The sequence below is a fragment of the Netta rufina genome (assembly GCF_964035555.1).
Source record: "Netta rufina genome assembly, chromosome: Z".
Taxonomy (NCBI): domain Eukaryota; kingdom Metazoa; phylum Chordata; class Aves; order Anseriformes; family Anatidae; genus Netta; species Netta rufina.
The window spans coordinates 31,710,837-31,730,448 of NC_140126.1; the positions used below are offsets into that span (position 1 = coordinate 31,710,837).

Sequence of the window (19,612 nt, forward strand, 5' to 3'; positions counted from 1 at the left end):
CAGTTCATGTAGAAATAATTGTTCATTGTATGTTGATCAGATTACTAAGAAAGTCCAAGCATAAAGAACAGAAACATCCACAGACAGAGCCTGGTGAAGTAAGTCTCCACGGTAGCTTCGAAAGGTGAGCATTGAGGGGATTCCCCAAAGGGCATGCTGAAAGTGCTATCAGAGAGGTGGGAAGAGCTCTAGGAGAATAGAATCATAAAAAGCAACAAGTGACAGCATTTTTTTAAAAAAAGCACAGTTGTAAGAGGCCAACTGATTCAAAGAGTTTCTTTAAGAGTATAAGGAATGCAGAGCTGACCTCTTAAATTAGGTTTCAAACATGTTTGTTTCAGCTGTGCAGTGGTCATACACAGGGCATTTGGTTTAGAATTGTTATGCTTTGTTTGGGTTTCTGCAGAGAGGCAGCATAAGCTCAGACACTGAATTGAATATCAGGAAAATCTTGGTGCTTTTCACATCTTGGTCACTGACCTGCAATGTGACCTTTAGAGTGTTGCTTCACCTCAGTATTTCTTGGTCTGCCCTGAATATTCTTTGTTTGCTGTGTCCGGTATAACTGGGCTGACTTTGTCTGCCCTGACTGTTGAGATAATAAGTTCTGTGAAATCCCAGCCATCTCTCACCACGTGTGTGCAAAACTCCAATCTCAGCACCCCCCCTTTTTTTTCCCCTGTGCAGTTAACTATAATATATGACGTTTTAAAGAAATGATGCTAGTTTTGCTAGCACCTTTGTAAATCAGAGGTAATTCTGTTGAAACCAGAGAATTTACAGCAGGAAAAAAAATTCATGTAAATGAGGTGGGACTTAAATGCTGAAGTAAATAGGACTTTAAATTATTATTATTGCCCATTTCACATAAATATAATTTTAGAAACCAATATATTTTGACAGAAATATTCTGCCTGTCATCCCACACTGATTATACATATTTCAACTCATTCTCTACTATAGAGAAAACTATTATTTTTTCCCTGTTATAGATCGCAAAACATGTTAATTGTGTTGGAAATTTAGCAGCAGTACAATGAAAACTGTGGAGTATTTCTGACATTTACAAAAAGCCTCAGTCTGAAAACATTGTGGCCTACAAGTTAAGTTTTTGACAGTCTGTACAGGAAAGATTACATAACTGTAAAGCTATAATATTATATATGACTAAAGGTATCACCTGTCAATGAGTGGTATGTTCTATAAATAAGGTGCCCATCTGATTTTACAAGAGAGAATTCTTTCATCCCAAAGTCATGTTACAAAGAATCCTATGAAAATAAGCAGAGTTTAATGCAAGATTTCAGGCATAAGTGAAAGGGTGATAACTAAGCAGTTATCTTAGGATGATTAAAAAAGAAAAAACTGACTAGAAATGCAAAAAATAATTTTGAATCGCAAAGGGAATATTCTAAATCGTGGAAGTACACTCCTAAGTATTAATATTACTAATTAATCGTAGTATGTACGTCTCTACATAAATCAAACTACATTATAACTAGCAAGAATAAGTCCACTGTTTGAATGTGGTTTGCTTTGAAAACAGTCTGAAATAAAAAAAAAGAACGAGCTGTGACCTAGATCTTTTGTTTTGTTTTGTTTTGTTTTGTTAATTTATAGAGAAATTATACTATCTTTTAGGAAATATTACAATATACTGAATTTTCTTTTCTTATAATTGTCATATATATGTTCTATTTATAATCTTCTTCACCATGGTTTTTCATACCTGGAGCTGATTAAGAGAATACAGTCAGTAGAATATTGTCAATTTTGTACTTGGAAATTAATGTTTATAAAGATCTGTTCTCAATGGTTTTGAATCTCCTACTGGCAAGTAGGAATAACACAACTTTAGCCACATAGTTGAAGAAATTCAAATTTTATTTGCAATCTAAATGAGATTATAAATTTTTATTTAACACTGTTTCTCATTTCTGTCATTGTACCTTAATGTTTTTCTTCAGTATTGCATTTTAATGGATTTTTTTGGCCGTACATTTCCCCCCATTCCTAAATGCCAAGATATTGAGTTTTGCATTCAAATACCAAAATTCTGTGTCCCTTTTACAGTTTGTCTGACTCAAGAGCTTTGTCAAGAAATTTGTGGTAGATTTAGCTCTTGAAAAACAATGTTATGCAAATCTGTCTAATCTTTTCCAGATATTCTTACTACAGTTGGGTTTTGGGTGTTACTGAATTCACTTTTTTTTAGTTCACCGTCCATCATCTGTAGCTCAGAGCCATCAGGAAGGCAGGATTGTGCTGGGATGTTGGACTGCAAACAGGAGATAGCTTTTGCCACAAGGGTAGAAGAGGCTGGTAATATTTTAAATGACTTCAATTAATCTTTCAGATCTTGTCTGTTAGATCCTTAATTATGCTCATGTGTGTTCAGACTTGCTTGTGTTAATGAATGTGGAAAATTTTGTTGTGGATGTAACTGCAGTATTACATTATTCTGTATGTGCACACTGCAATTTCTCAATCTTTATTTAAAATGGAAGTCTAACAGGTCATCAGGTGAGACGTTTCTTCCAGGCAATGTGTGTTTTCATCTTCCACTCTCTCTCTGAAATTGTGAGTGCTATTCTCTGTGCTAATCAACATAAGATTGTTTATTTTAAAATCATATATATCAATGGAATACCTACTTTAGTAGATGTATTTCTTCCTTTCAGCTCTTTATCGAATCAGCCTTTGAAACTTTAAAGCTCTGCTAGCTTTTAGATAATATTGTCACTCACACATTCCCTTGAGTGAATATTTTTCTTTTGTTTGTGTTTTAATACATTCTAGAGCCTGTCAATTTTTGTTTTCTTTTATGTTGATAGAAAAGATAGTAAAAGTCTATCTTAGTTCCTCCAAATATGTACAAATAAATCTAAGTAACAAACCATATAGCTTAAACATATTTATTCATAAATTTTAGAATGACAGAAGAAACTGTGACAGCAGTCATTCTGAAATTAGATAAATAAAACCAGTGCAACACCTTACAAATGTGGTCTGTATGACATTATTAAAAGAATTACTACTACTTTAATATCTGGTAATGACATTCTTGGAATACTGAAGTTGGAGGAGGCAGATAAGACTGGTCTGTATTTCCTGTACACAATTTCGCTCCGCTCTCAGGGCATATGCTGGACTCTCTGAAATCATGTGTGATCTCTGGGGATCATAAGAATTAAATGAACCTCCTGAGGCTAACTGATTCCCAGGAGTTGGAATGATACTTGTTATAGTCCTTGCCCAGACAAATCTATTGCAGTGGTCTGTCTTGTCTTTATTTCTCGTCTACATTCTTGTCCCTTTCCAAAATATACACACACACACACACAACTAAGAAGTATATCTGTTCAAGTAATGGTAGTTGAGGAAACTTATATAATGTATATTAGAAAATGAAATTACTGGAGAATTGTTTTTATTTTCTCTGACATACAGAAGTCTTGTGAGATCAGCTTAACATTAGTATTCAAAACATTTTGAAAGTCAGTTTTAGAGAGGAAATAGGGACCAAATAACTCAACTTTCAGAAACTTGAATGCTTGTATTGGCTGTTGAAACTACACATGACATCATCTTTGTATCACTTTGTCCATTCATTTTGTTTTTTGCTATTAGCAAATGTTGTTTGGGGTGGTAATTCTCTCTCAACTTTTTGCAGTGCTAGGATATGCCCTACCCTTTGGCCAGCTGTAGTTTTTATGTTGCTAAAGTAGAGAAGTTCTTTAAACTCATCATTCAGTTCTGTGAAATTTAGATATCGTTCTACAGACAGCTGCTACATATTTACAATACTTTTGTTTCTTTATAAAACTAACCTTGTTTCAGAAAAGATTTGCCATTTCTTTTTGGTGTAATGGTATAGGAGTCCTTACACCATCCCAGTCTACAGGACAAATGAGTTTCTAAGTGTGCATTACTTGTACCTAAAGACACTTTCATGTTGAGCTATACACCAAATACAACATACAGAATTGTTCTTTATGTTATACTGTTCTATGTATTAGCGGTGGGTTGACCCTGGACAGCAGTTAAGCGCCACAGCTGCTTGCTCTCCCCCGACTCCTAGCAGGACTGAGAAGACAACAGGAACAACAAAAGCAAGAAAACTCATGGGCTGAGTTTAGGACAGTTTAGTGAATGAAGGAATGAGGGGAAAAACAAAAACAAAACAAGGTATACAGACCAACACCCAGCAACAGCTACCTGCCAGACCTGCCCACCTCCCTCAGTTTTTAAGGCTGAGTATGACATTACATTGCCCTTTGGCCAGTTTGGGCCAGCTGTTCTGGCTGTCCTCCCTGTTTCTTGTGCCACCCCCAGCCTCCTCACTGTCAGGACACCATGAGGAGCAGAGAAGACCTTGACTCTCTTCTCTGCAAGTACTGCTGAGTAGCAACTAAAACATCAGTGGTTATCAACACTGTTTTAGTCACAAATCCAAACCACTGCACATAAAGGCTTCTATAAGAAAATTAACTCCATCCCAGCCATACCCAGTAGAACATTATTGTTTTGTACAAAACACAGTAAAGCTTGAAATTTTCTTATTCCATAGTAAATGGCTTCTGCCCTGAGATTTGCACCACTGCAAGACTGAAATCTAGCTATACATAGCTACAATGATAGCATCAGACTTTCATCTGTCTTGTAGTCATTAAGTTTTACTGTAGTACAAACAATAACAATACAATGTTTAAATTAACATGGTAATTATGAGAATAACTTTAGGCATTGATTTGCTCATGTAGCATTACTTGGGGCTGTTGATTGATTTATGTCAATTCCAGGACCAACTGGTGTCAAAGCTTTTTGGGATATAAAGACCTATTGAAAATGTGTTGTCACAGTCAGTATGACACAGTTTCCCTGAGCATTTAAATAAGTATAACCTTTTAAATGAAAAAAAACTTGATCTCTGTAGGTTTCAAAACGGGCAAAAAATATATATTGCTAAATAATGTTTGGTTGCTGAAACTAAAATTGAAAACTATTATCCTATGAATTACTATTTTGCATTGTGAATATAAAGAATACAGCTTTTAAAGGAGATATTTTAGAATTGTATGCAACCAAGTGGATGTAATATATGCTATACAGCCATTTGGAGTTGGTAGATAATGCGACAGTTCCTACTGATTAAAAAGAACTGTGGACTTCAAACTTATGCTTTCAGAATTTTAACCTTATTTTTGTTGTAGTTGTACCAGTAACAATTGCACTGGCCTGATGAGATGTATTTTAGATTTGTTTTTCAGGAATTAATCAGGGATGCCTATTCTAGTTGGTTGGTAGAGGCTAAGTGTGTCCCATAGGAATAACTGATGGTAACAGCTAAGCTGGGAGAATGGCTTTAGCAACAATATATCCCACAGATTTCACACCAAAGGAAAACAAAGAGAAAAGATCAAATCCTAGTATTACTAGTACTAATAAAGGCATTGCTATTTTACATCAATGTAGTCATATTCGAAGTCATATTCTATATTGATTTCATTGCAGACACCTATGTATGTTTATAAGCTTAAAAAGAAGCAATTCTGAAATACACAGTGGGAAATGTTATAGTTTAAAATCCTGCTCTTAGCTCCAGAATGCATTGGATCAATTTCTTAACCAAAGAATGTTGTTATACTGGCTTCAGTATATTCATCAACAAAAACTGTGTTAAAAATTGGTTAACTGTTAGTGTTTTGTCATTTTCAATTTGGAAATGTTTCTTCCTAACTCAGTTAAAGACCTCTGTGGCTTTGATATTTAACACTTCTGTAGTGAAGTATGAACTGGCATACAGATGAAAACACTAACAGGTAAACAATTTAGTACATGGATCTATTTGCTTACAACAGATAAGAAGTCAACAGAGAGCAAATGAAAATCATAGGGAAGTTACCATGTTTTAAGGCACTTGTCCCATGAAAAACGTGTATGAAAACATTGCTACAACTTTATAATGTGGAGAAGGCTTGTTCAAAAATAGCTGATCTCTCAGTATACAATCCAAAAGTCCATGAAGTAGACAGATCTTTCATGTACACTAGAAAAGAAGCTTTAAGGTATTAGAACTGCTGAAGGAAAAAACAAATGAAATGCAAGTTCACTATATGTGTGATCTACTGCGATTGCATACAACATATGTACTTGCATATCAAAACCTATTAATTGTATTTTTCTCTGTCCTTTCTCCTTTATGTTTTTGCTGTTGTTTATTTTCTGAATTGCTGCTACAGTTTCTTCAGGCTCTTTCTGGTGGCTTCATTATCTGAATTAACAGATTGAGCACAGTGGAGTAACAATTTCAGGGGTCCACTATTGCCGTTGATATCAGCTTGTTCATTCATCATGGACATCTTTTGGAGTTTATATAAACCTATAAAAATGATCTAATAATATAATAAGACTATTGTCTAGCAATTTTAATTTGTTGTTTAAGATGTTCGAGTGAATGTTTGGCTTTGTTTACAAACATGTTTTGTTTGTCTGTGTTTGGTTGCTCATCATTATTCATAGTCTTGCCATGTAGCTTTGCAACTAATTTCCGTGATATTTTGCTCCTTTAACTTAAATTTCTTCTTTGCACTGTGTACTGTGAACCTTTTAGCCTTATGATCTATATCTGAGGGACATCCCATTACTTTTAAATAAGTTGATTCAATTTGATTGAAGAAATACATATTTTTCCACTGTTAAATACATCTCCTACATATTGCAGTAGCCAACTTACTGTTAGACCATTTTGAATGCCACAAAAACATGTAATTATGCATCTGTAATTTTCTTTCATAACACGTGCTTTTCTGCTTGGGGCTTTGCTTTTTCTTTGTTCCCTTCTATGAGCTTTGTCCAAGTGGCCTTAGCTCCCTGCATATATAATATTTCATGTTTCTACATTCCTGTCAGCTCTGTATTTGAAGACAGGTATATGTACAAGGTACTGTGTTGGAAATACTGTGTATAGAGGGACCCACACTTGAATCAGAAAACAGGACAAATTTCATTGTATGCTCTCTCCTCAAATTTGGGGTAGGGTAATTTTTTTTAATAAGTAAATTCTAGAAAAATAAGGAAAAAATGTTATATTGGGAAAGTGATAGAAAAATAAATATTGGAATCAGATGTTGTGATTTCTTTGAAATTTATTAGCAAATGCTCTATAATGACCGTATTTTGAATACACTGGAGGCTGTAGAGTACCCTGAATTTCAATAAACAGGCTTCATAATTCTGCAGTCAGTTTCTAGAGATGAAGACATTCTGCAGCAAAAGAATTGCCAGGAATTTATCAGCTACTCATGAGAAATAGTTTAATAAGAGGAGACCCACATATGACGATCAAAAAAAAGCTTATTCTCTCATTTTAAACTCAGCCACGGTGTCTATGTTGACAATCACTGCTCTGCTTGAGTCATTGAAATCACTAGGAGGATCTTCTGACATTGAATTACTGCTCTTGTCTCTCAGCCAACAATTTTTAAATAAAATTACCTCACTGTGCTTTTGACAAAACCTTTTTGTCATATGTGCATAAATGTTGAAACAAAATAATTTCAATTATACAACCGGTGATTTATACTAATGCTTTGTGTTATTTCAATGAATCAGAAAATTTTAGGAATGTGATAGATAAGAACTTGAAGCATAGGTTCTTTGTTAAGCCATTTGCACATGTTCAGCTTTGGTAGGTATTAGTCAAGCTCAGTACTTGTATGCTGTCGAAGAACAAAAACCAAAACCAGTTTTCATTCAGGTTAGAACAGTCTCTTCAGCAGGATGTTTTGTACTGTTACTTTTAATTCTAGTTTTAAACTAAGAGAGCAGCCTCACCCCGACTGGGTTTCTTCTTTCCATTTAGCTGAGAGAACTATGTTTTGTCCAGCCATCTCTTGATTTTTTAACTTTGCCTAGGTTTTACACCAGGATTGTTAAATCCCAGAAGTCCCTTTTTTTTCCATCCCACATAATGGTTCTCCTTTCCTATCACTTAAATCTTTCAAAAAGCTGCCCTTTCCAAAATGTACCAATCAGTTTTCTTTTAGCAATATTCTTCTGTTTTTCTGGATTTTATTTTTTTTAAAGCTGCAACCATCCTTCTGGCTTAGCAGTATGTACCACATTACAGAAATTAATTCTGGTAGACTGAATCAGAAAAGCATTTTTAATTGATTTTGCAGAATCTGCTTTGTCTTACTGTTGATGGCATTATGAATATAGTTACTTCTCTAAAGGCATACTAAGAAAATATGTACTTATGTTTAAGAACATTTTATGTTTATTGTATTAATTCACCCTGTGTTTTCTAAATATGTTATTTCATATTACAGAGTATACCCCATTCAACTAATAAAACAGAATAAAGATAGTTCCTAGCTAAAGGAGCTTAGATTAAATGATATTGTGTTTTTCATAGTGTTTGTACTTTAAGAAAAATTGCATTGGTTTATTTTCTGCTTGCATCTTCCAGGCTCTAAGCACAGAGTTACAGCACAGCATACAAGAGCTGAGAATAAAAATCAAACAGGCAAAAAAAAAGGAAGAAGCGAGGGCACGTAAAAAAGGTCTTTCCCAAGAGTCAATTCTGTTGGCAGCTTCTATCCTTAATGTTTCAACAACTGATGTTGAGGAGATATTAGAAGTAGAAGATGATGAGGTAAGTTATTTTAAGGACTCTACAGCAAAAAGGGGCTAGATCAGAAGATGCTGTAAATTTGTGTTCTTCTGGAAAAGAATTTCCAGCTAAAGTCTGGAATTTCATTGTGCAGCATCCAGCACAAGAAGAACAGAATGGTTGAATTTGAATAAAAAGGTCATGTTAGAGATTCCTAAGGTGTCAAGACTTTGGGCATACATAAATAAAATATAAATACACTGTTTTGAGCATTCAGGTGTAGAGGCATTATTTGAAAGTAGCTTCCCTTTTCATGAGAATATCTGGCAGGGTTATACATTTTAAATAGACTTTTGCATAAATGGAAAAAAAATTAGAATTTCTCTTGTGCCAAATTGGTTTGGTGGATGTTTACTTTCTTCAGTTGTCATACTTGCCTGTTAAAGGTATTCTAGTAGACATATGTTTTCAGGAGGAATCCATTGCCTTTTTTTGTTGATTCTAACATGCATTTTTATGGAGTCATGCAATCATTTACTTTGGAAAAGACCTCAGATTAAAAAAAAAAATAAAAATCATATTACTATGAAATAGTTGATAGTGTTAGTAATAGGAATAGGAATTATTGTCCAGAGTTATTTAGGCCAGATCAAATAATCCATGACAAAGCCCCTGCTCTTGCATTTAATAAGTGCCTCAAAGTTGACCCTTATTGGGCTGGAACCATACAATACTGACAGCTTAGTCGTAGCCTTATTGTAGCTTTGTATCGTATAAATCACAAAAAAGAGTTTTCAATTGACTTAAATAAATGTGCATGTTATGTGTATGCACTGACACAGGTTACATTCATAAATATAAATATTATGGACTGATCCCTGCCCCGTTAAGAAGCATCTCTACACCCTTATAAAGTGATTGGCTTTGATAGGATTGTTGCAAGCTTACCTCATTCTGATAGTAATCTTTATATCCTATTTCTTTTCCTTATAAGCAATGCAGGGGATATATATGTAAAACACACAGATGTACTCAATAATAAACAGAAAACAATTTTAAAATGCAGGTGTTGAATTTACACTACACAAACATTAGATACCTATTGCATTTATCAGTGTGTAGGCTCAGGAACCTTTAAATTGAACTCAAAAGATTTCCACATAGATCACATATATACCTGTATATTTATATGAAAAGAACACGCCTTGCAACTTTCTAGGGACATACACAAACATGGATAGGTTTATAAATTTAACAGAGCCCCCATATTCAGTGAGCATGCTTCAGGTAACTAGTTCCACCAGCTACTAGGAAGAAAATTAATTCTGTTCTAACTGAAACCAGGACATGTGAGCATAGTTCTGACTTCTACATTTTGTTTATTTAATATGTATCCAGTTACACACATCCTTTATCATTCATTATGTTCTTCTCAGGTGGTGGTAAAAAATCGTGTGTATGTTATATTTTTCTATTTTTAGGAAACAGCAAAGACAAAAATGGAATCTGAAAAAGATAAGGAATGGCTGCACAAGATACAAAAGCTTCTTGAAGCACAGGTTCTAAATTTATATCTTCCCTTAATGAATTATATATTTTTTACTCTGGATAGCTAAGTGTTTTTTGGTTGTAAATAATCCATTGTCCTTGTAACTATGCCACTAGTAAGTGCGATAAAATCCTCATTTTGTGCTATTTCCTATTTATTTCTTTTAAAATAAGAGTCACTGGATAAAACTGAAGAGTTGTTAACCCAGGATTTGTGATAGCTAACTCAGCAGCTCAAAACAGTGAAACAATACTGGAGAAAACCAGCACAGATCTTGGCAAATGTGTTAATTAAATTATTGAGACAGTCTGTAATGTTTGCTAGAGTGAAACGGATCCATCCTCTCATACCTCTTAGGAAAAAGAGATTTTTTATTATGTGCCTTTAAAGTTAGTAGTTGATACAGACACCTGAGGAGTTCATGGGTTTCAGTGACCTTTTACTGTGGACCTGTTTCCAGTCAATTCATGTTTTCCTCATAGCCAGACAGCTGTTTATTATCGTGTCTTCCCGCATTCTCTACAATATTTTCTACTGAGACCTCGAGCAGCTTGTTAGTGGGAAGTAAATATTGATTTGGCATCCTGTCAATGCAGAAAGAATGAAAAAATTTCCACCAGAGGCCCCTCAAACATTTTCCTATCGACATTTTCTGGGCAGAGAGGAAAGCTGCATAGAGGATGACAAGGCTGAGACTAGCAGAAATCCCTGAGGGGTCCATTGAGACTGCCGCTGTGACCTGTGTGATACTTTTTCTTCTCTTTCAAGTCTTTTTTTTAATACACACAGAGTCTGCTGGGATGCTCCCCTCTTGTAAGTGATCAAGGGCAGTTTATTGGCAGGTGAGAGCCCTGCTTTTCTAGCCATAGTCAGCTTTTGTTTGGACATCACTGACAACATACACTGACTCTTGAAACTTTTCCATTATGTTTTAGTTGTCTCCTTTATTCAGATGATGTGTAGCTAATGTCTGAAATGAAATAAAATTTGATTTATAAATCCAGTGTTCCTAATGCATATTCACTAGCATGTGTCCATTAGCAATGTAGTACATTTCTATTAGGCATGTGAATGACTGAAAATATTTTGAAAACCATTTCAAGGGAACAATCACTTGCAGATTGAAATGTTTTATCATTAATAGCTTTTGTGTCTAGATTGTGTCCTATGACCAGATTTTAAAGAAATTACTGTTTTTTCCTCTTTCATTATCAAAACTCGCTGTCATTAAGACTGCTTAATTGCTGCAGTGGAGATAGAAATAGCAGTTTGCTTTTACTGGCTTTGTCAGAAATACTGGCATTTTAATTTAAACACCTCACAGTGTTACATGGAACTCGGAAGAAAATACACAAGTATTTCTATTCACTACATTGCCTGCATTGGAAGATTTTATTTTTTTAATTTGTGAATTTCAAGATTCTGTTCATATTACAGATGCCAGACTAGGAATCAGATTGTGCAGAATACAACAAGGAATTCTGATTCTATTTTTTTTTTGTCATTCTTTGGCAGATTGTTAAAAAATCCCAAGCAGAATCTTATCACATCTCTTTGTCTGATGTAGAGAGAGAGCAAAAGCCAGGGCATGGAGAGTGAGGGGATTATTGACTATACAACCAACTATATTAAGATTGCAAATGTTAACTAAGGATGGGGGAGTTCGTTGCTCTTAGCCACATCCCTTTGTATACAACTTAATAGTGGTTTTCAGTGTTTTTTGCTCCATCTTGTGGGGTTCCACAGGAGGAGCTCTGAAGGTAAAAGTAATTCTTGGCAAATCAATCATCTTTAGAATGGCAGGGAGATTAGTGCTTTTTTGGGAGTAACCAGCTCTGCTTTTCCTTTCTGTCCTTACTAAGTCACATGAATGGAAATTGCTTAGATTTCTTGGTCCCTGTTTAGGAGCAGCTCACAGAAGAGGTCTGTGCCCTTTAAACTGTTTAACTCATACCTGTAAAGAGGCTGGTAGTGGTTTTCTTTATCAGACATTGGTAATATTTCTGATCAGGAAACCAAAGCTCATGGTGAAGTGAACACTTCATGTTGAGACTTTGCTCAAAACAGGCTGCTTATTTAGTGATACAGGTTGACAAACAGTGTATACGTTTGCATACTGAGACAAAGATACAGGCATGACCTTTTCTGTTATTCTGAGAAAATGTTCGGTTGAAAATTGCATCAGATCACTTAATATTGCAGTTTGATATAGTGTCTTTTTGTGCCATTGAGCCAGGACTTTGGAACATAATTGCCCAGCAGTATTGATTTAATTGCCTAGGTTTATTTGTGGACTCCTAATTATTGACTGGAGGTAAATTTAATGGAGAAACCTTTATGAACACTGGGAAACTGCTGCTGTTGCTGTTATACATAATGAACTGCATCATATCCCTTTAGATCATTCTTCAAGCTAATTTTATTCCACCGTGACAGTACGATAACATTTAAAATGTCATAGACATTTTACTTTTATTACTGACATACGCCATTTTACTGCTGCATTAGAATTTTGGGGGGGACTGGAGAAAGCACTAGTTGCTTTTTACTGTCATTTTATAGATCTCCCTAAAGTGTAATCATAAAGTATAGCACACCTCCATTTTACATTTCATCTGTACCTTTATTTGCTGTGCACTTATGACTTAAGAAAGTGTAGCTTCTGTCAGCTTCACAAAAATGTTAATACTTCAGTGCTAAATATTTTTGTGTTCATGAATCTCACAGTCCCCAGTCAGAACTTGTCTCATTTTATCAACTGCTATCAAAACATTACATGAGGAAACTTAGAACTTTTACAGAGACATCTCTGCTTCAGGATGTTGTTATGTAAACAAGAATTGTGTAACCTAAGAGTACAGTGGAGACGCTTCACCCGAGTGTATGCAGGTACCTGGTGTCTCTGCAGTGCGGTAGCTGAGACCTGTATAGAGACATCAGGCTGAATATGTGTTAGTGAGCAGGCATGGGAGAAAGAACCCGGGAGATACATCACACTGCAGAGCACTGAGTGTTTGGGAGCTTATGATATTTGGGGAAGGAGGGCATAAGTATGGGTATCTTGATATATAGCTGTGCTTATAGGTTGCCTGACTTCTGATGAGGTTTTTACATACTTTCTCTCACATATCTCCCCTCTGTGTGTGTCTTATTATTTGAACCAGGTATTAGCACTATAGTAGCACTCTTTTTATAATCATCAACAAAAAACACATCTCTAGCTTTTTCCCGTTGTAAGAAACTTTATATAGCCAAATTGATAGGATGACTTCTTTTCACGGCTTAGACAAGATGTTTCCTACCAGCCAAGGCTTTCATTCATTGTGACTGATCATAAGGAACAGCATCTCTAAGCAATCAGTTAATAATTTAGCATGTGAGTACAGCAGTTAGCCTCAATCCAGATTACTGCCTGAAGTCTCCAATAATTATTTTTTTAATAAAATACAAATCATCTGCCCAACTCTTCCAAGCACTGTACCAAATGTCAGCATTGATTTAGCATGTCCCTTATCAGATAGACAACAGCACTGGTCTTCCCACCCTCTTCAGGTCCTCCTTGGGATATCATATCTCACATAAACAAAGCCACCCAATGAAATCTTTTCTATCATGACCTCATTATTAATATACAGATCATATTACAGTGCTGAAAAAAAAAGTTCTTCCAGAAGAACTCCCTCCCCTCTGTTCTCTGGGCTCTCTGTAGGTACATGTATGTGTGTAGCCCATCTCTAGAACATGGGATTTGAACAAACACTCCTCATCAGTCAGTAAGTACTTTCCCCAGCCCATTTTTAGGATTTGCACTGGATTCTAAATACTGTCTGTCTTCCCCCTTCTCTTTGAACAGGTGTCTGTGCATTGCCTGCCATTTGCTCACATGCACATGTATATATTCACTTGTGCACACACGCGCACGCTTACCACCATCACAAGGTGTTTCAATAACCTGCACCTTAAAAAGCAGCAGCAGTGCAGTATGAATCACGTCTTGGATACTGCTAACGTTGGTATCAGACCACCAGACTGTTCTTATTGAAAGATTAAGAGCTCCATCCTGAATGTTGACTACCCCTTATGGTATAAATCTGTGTTTTATCTCATGCACAGAAACAGAAACGTTACACAACTTATCTTGGACTAAGTACAAGGATAAATCGTCTTGATTACTTAGGATAAGAATACAGACACACTCACACTAATGTGTATTTATCTAAGCAAGTACATACACCTATACGAAAGCAGGACAAAGAATAATACTGAAGAGAAGCATATCTCTCTCTCTCTCTCTCTCTTTTTTTTTTCTTTTACTTATAGTTTACAGTAAAATTAGGAAGTTTTAGTCATTAACTGGTGTTTCTTCATTTTTACTCTTTTTTCTTTCCTTTTTTACTTCATTTTAACTTTTAGATTATTCTTTGTGTTTCACTCAATTCATGTTAAGGCAGCTTTGCAGTGTGTTTGTATAGTTTTTTGGGCAAATGTGTTATACATATGATCCCTATGGGGAGATTTAAAATAGGTGTAACCATTTATTTGTGTATTTCAGAAATAAAATACCATTATTTCTACGTTAACACATTTTAGTGTTTGTGAAACAGAGGCCAAGTGATGTTGCAGTCCATGAATGGTGATGTTGTGTCTCATTAAAATAACAATATTGCCTTGCACTCATTACGAGTCTTCTCACTGGCATATCAGAAAGCTGTGTGTTTATGCTGGGTAAGACTCAGTAACGTAGTGTAAGGTCAACAGACGTTATTAGTATGTTTGTTTACAGAAGGGATCTTTGAAAGAAGCATACTCAAAGTAAGAATAAATAGGTGAGAGAATTAGAAATAACTACCAGCGTTCTTGACTGTTTAGGACCATGTTACCTTACACCAAGATATCTGTCTGATAAGATGTATAAGAAATGCACCATTTCATCTATATGGCTTTTTAGTAACAAGGAAGAAATCTATATTTTCTAGAGTTAAAAAAATAGAAGGTAGAGTTAGATAAATAAAAATATTTAAAGACATACATACTTTGCTTTCACAAGTTTTCTGATTTTATGCAAATCAGTTGAATATTACTTCTCCAAAATCCTACCGTAATGTACTGATTTAGGGTTGCTACCATTGTTAATGCACAGTGTTCGAATAAATTGGCTGTGGCACAGATAATTGAAAACCACTTGAAGGAAGCTTGATTTTGTACATAATTATCACTGGTATAAACAAGCTTTTACTCCTTAGATGTGCGCTTAGCACTTGCTGAACTCTGAAAGCCTTCCCCAAGCATATGGCAAGTCTGGAAATTGGGATAAATACTATGGAGTAGAGACATCGTCTACGGTTGTGAAGTTCTGGGGAGAAATGTAGAGGAAAGCTTCCCAGGATAGTTACAGAGTCATCATTAAAAGTAAACCTGACAGGCTTCTATTAAAGATGAAGACTGTAGAGATCATCCAGTCCTGGGTGTCTGTATGGAAAGAAAAACAGATAAAAACATACAGTACTTTCTGAAACCAACAAACGGGAAAGAATGACATAATGTTCAACTTTCAAATGCTTTTGATTTAAATGAATGATTTAAATGGAAAGACTTCTTTAAAAATCACTTTGCTATGACATGGAAGCCACAGAGAGTAGCAAACAGCAAGTAAAATGCAGCTAGAATGATATGAACCAGAGACATCAATAAGAAAACATTCATCTTGGGCAGAACATTAAGGAGGTAAAATGTATCAAAAATGAATGTAGTCAAGCTGGCAAGAAGAATTAGAGACTTTGAGGTAATGGTATAGTGTTCTCGTAAAACCATATTTAGACAAGGAGGGAGAGCAATTAGAGTGAACAGGATGCCAGGGTCAGTGTTTTTAAAGTACAGTAGCGAGTAAATGTCACAGAATTTCAGATAAGATTAGGTCTTGTGTTACTCTGAATAGATTTGTGCTCGGTGTGTTGGATCCCTCTATTCCCCCAAAAGTCATCACAGAAGTGTACTGGAGAAGGCTGACAGGTGTAGATGACTACGAGAAAATTCTTATCACAGACAGAAGTTATTTATGACAGATAGAGACATGGCTGGTCAGCAAGTACCAGCCCTACAAAATCCCCTTTCCTGTAGAAAAGAGTAATAATGCATGTTGCCAGCCCTTTTCCGTAACTGCAGGGTGACTGTTGAGCAGAACACAGGATTGCCTTATGTCCCATTATTGTCAGTTCATGATAGATGATTGCTATTAATAAGATTTTCCTTGCTACCATTTTGGATTTTTTTTTTCTGACTTGTTAATGATTATAAATATCAGGATATTGACATTATACCAGCATATGTATTTGGTGTGATCCTACAAATATATTGATTTTATTTTTATTGCTTTAATTTCATTTTATTTTATTATTTTAATTTCATTTTGTTTCGTTTTATTATTGCCTGATATGTATACCTAGGATAAACAAGTAGTACTGTATCTGGTATAACCATCATACAGATTTGTCTTTAAGAATGAATAGAGAAGTGGAAAAGTAAAATCAGAGTAGATGTACTTGAGTGTAGACCTTGAGAATGGTTCTAGTAGCAAAAGGCGTTGCCTTGAACTACAGTTATGAAAAACAGAGGAAGCTGGTGATTGACTTTCCTTTCAGTGCTTAAAATAGTCTTAGAAAAAGCATACAAACTTTTTACATGGTCAAATAACGGTAGGACAAGAAGGAATGGTTTTAAACCGAAAGAGGGTAGCTTTAGATTAGATATAAGGAAATAATTTCTTCCTTATATCTAATCTAAAGAAATAGGAAGAAATTATTTCCTATGAAGGTGGTGAGGCACTGGCACAGGCTGCCCAGAGAAGCTGTGGCTGCCCCATCTCTAGAAGTGTTCAAGGCCAGGCTGGATGGGGCTTTGAGCAACCTTGTCTGGTGGGAGGTGTCCCTGCCCATGGCAGAGGGGTTGGAACTGGATGGCGTGTATGGTCCCTTCCAACCCAAAAACCATTCTGTGATTCTATGACCTGCTCAACTAATTGCTGTATTTTACCTAATTTATTTCTGTTGGCCTTATTAAAGTAAAATTATATCTGCTTCTTATATGAGTGGCAGCTGTTAGTAGTTCCTCTGTGGGATTGTCACCTATGTCATCACTGATCTTAGTGGTTCAAGAAAGCTGACAGAGCTCTCTGAAGCCAACAGAGACTTTGGGTGGATTTGCAACAACTAGTGCTTTGTACCACCTTCAAAAGTACTTCCCTACTGTGTACTCATGCAGCAAGATTGTGAAAGAGAACCTCTTTGAGCATTAAAGCAATGACAGAGAAAAAGATACCAAATCTCCTTACCTGAAGACACTGTGCAAATATGTATTTTTTCATATCAGAACAGATATAAAGAGGTTTTTGCATTTTCTGTACCTATGTAAATACAGATCTTTGGTATTACACTTCAGAGTAGAACACTTTTGTGCATTATCCTAATCAATACAGTTGGAGTTTTCAGGGATGGGGGGTTTGTTTTGTTTTTATTTACAAGTTTTGATATCAAAGTCTGAACTTGCTGCCATTGTCACAACACTGAGAGCTGTACTGGGAGTTCTGTCTCATCCTCCTGAGAGCAGTGAACATGCAGTACAATTTCTGCATGCCCTAGAGATGACTGTAACCTCTTATTGATCAACTCGTTGAAGATAAATGACAGAGATGCTAGTACTGCAGTTTACATCATTAACATGGTCAGTAAAGCATGAATTGTTCAATAAGGCGTTTATCTTTTTTCATTTTACTCTGTTCTTTTATCATTTTTATGGTAGAGTGCAAAGTTTCAGGCAGTAACCAGGCAGGTGAACTTTAAAGATCAGATGTGTGTATGCGTGGTGCTTGTCAGAACTAAGTGAAATCTAACAATTTAAAGATATTTAATAAATGTTTTTCACAGGAAAATAAAGTTCAATGATCATTTTTCTTACTATGTTTCTTTTCCAGTTTCCTTTTGCCACATATTTAATGGACGCCATATTGGAAAAATTAAACGAGAAGAAGAAACTGGTAGAAGAGTACAGTTCTCTCATGAAACGCATTGCGTGATATTGCTAAGACTTTGCAAAGGGTGACTAAAATATGTGTGCTGTTTCCTGACATCTTTCCTCTTCACATAAAGAACTGTCAATAAGCACGTTCAATACATAAGTAGAAACCATGAACTAATTAATTGTTGAACAAGAGGAATTAGTTATGTTCCTATTTAGAGTGTAGTGTTTCATTCCTGAAGACAAAAATTGCTGCAAATCAATATGAGTTAAACATGAATTTCCTTTAAGTGCATTGGCAACAAACACCAGTGTGAGTTTTGTAGAGAGAGGATGTTTTTGATATGATGGATACACAAAAATTGCAAATAACTCACAGTTGTACCAGTCAGAACGGTAGAAGTAGGATTTACAAAGGAACTGAGAGCATCAGTGGCATTTTGAATACCTTATTCTGGCTTGTTTGTAAATCCCTGCTTTATAGTATGTGCTCCGTAATATGATATGCACTCTCTGTATGTTCAAAAAAAATGAGAAAATGAATGATTGTAGAAGAAAAACTATTCAATGTAGAGTGATGCTTCTTGGAAAAGTTGTATTTTCTTCTGAGTAGGATTGTATTGCATGCAATTAATTTAATTGTATTTCAAAAAGTTCAATAAAGTTTTTTCCAATGTTGTTTAGTTTTTTATTTCCCCCCCGCCCCCCCCATAGTTCCACTTGCAGCTTGCAAGTAAGTAAAAATGGTATAGAGTTTTAGTTGTTTCCACCATGACTTTTCTGGCAGTACTAACAAATGATTCCTTCTTCTTCACGCTTTTGATCTTAACAGTTTATATTCCTCTGGACCATGTGAAAAAAAAAAAAAAAAAAAAAAAAAAAGGAAAAACATAAGTTTCTGAATTGATGTTTAAATGACATTGAACATATTAGAATACGTGGCTTTTTGCCTATGGATGTCATGTTGTTTTACAAAGAATGGCAGTATCATTATTCATATGGGGCAGGGAATCAGAAGTCAGAAGACCTAAAATCACTCAACAGAATCATGAAACAGAAAAGTTTTCTGCCTGCCAGTCATGTGCTTTTCATAGGATGTCAACAGGTGTCTTTTAATTCATGGAGTTCAGTACTTGGTGTCTTTAAGGAAAGTATGAGGAAGGGAAGACACCACTAAGCATCTGCTTAGGTACCTGATGACAGTAGGGGCTTGAGAGAATTCTTATTGGATTTATGGAAAATTGAGCAAGCATATTCCGCAAGGACCTGTAATTTAAGATCTGGAAGAAGCCCTATAAAAAGAGGAATACATCTTTAGGAATGGTTGACCACCACCTTTTCCAAAGCAAGAAATAAGGGACATCATATCAACACTCATGACATATTCAGTGCAAGCAAAAGGATACCATTTCCAGGCAAAGCTGCATTATGGAACT

At 35.5% G+C, this 19,612-nt stretch overlaps 1 protein-coding gene across 1 annotated transcript in view; it reads left to right on the top strand.

Annotated features, from left to right (window-relative positions):
- Window positions 1–18,241, top strand: part of CNTLN (centlein) — a gene marked incomplete at its 5' end in the record, with an annotated part of 202,072 nt that extends 183,831 nt beyond the window's left edge. The window contains 3 exons of the mRNA XM_084304658.1: window positions 8,474–8,659; window positions 10,099–10,176; window positions 18,133–18,241. Of these exons, the coding sequence (XP_084160784.1) occupies window positions 8,474–8,659; window positions 10,099–10,176; window positions 18,133–18,234 (366 nt within the window). The 3' untranslated portion in view covers window positions 18,235–18,241. The remainder of the gene's footprint in view (window positions 1–8,473; window positions 8,660–10,098; window positions 10,177–18,132) is intronic.
- Window positions 18,242–19,612: the final 1,371 nt, after the last annotated feature.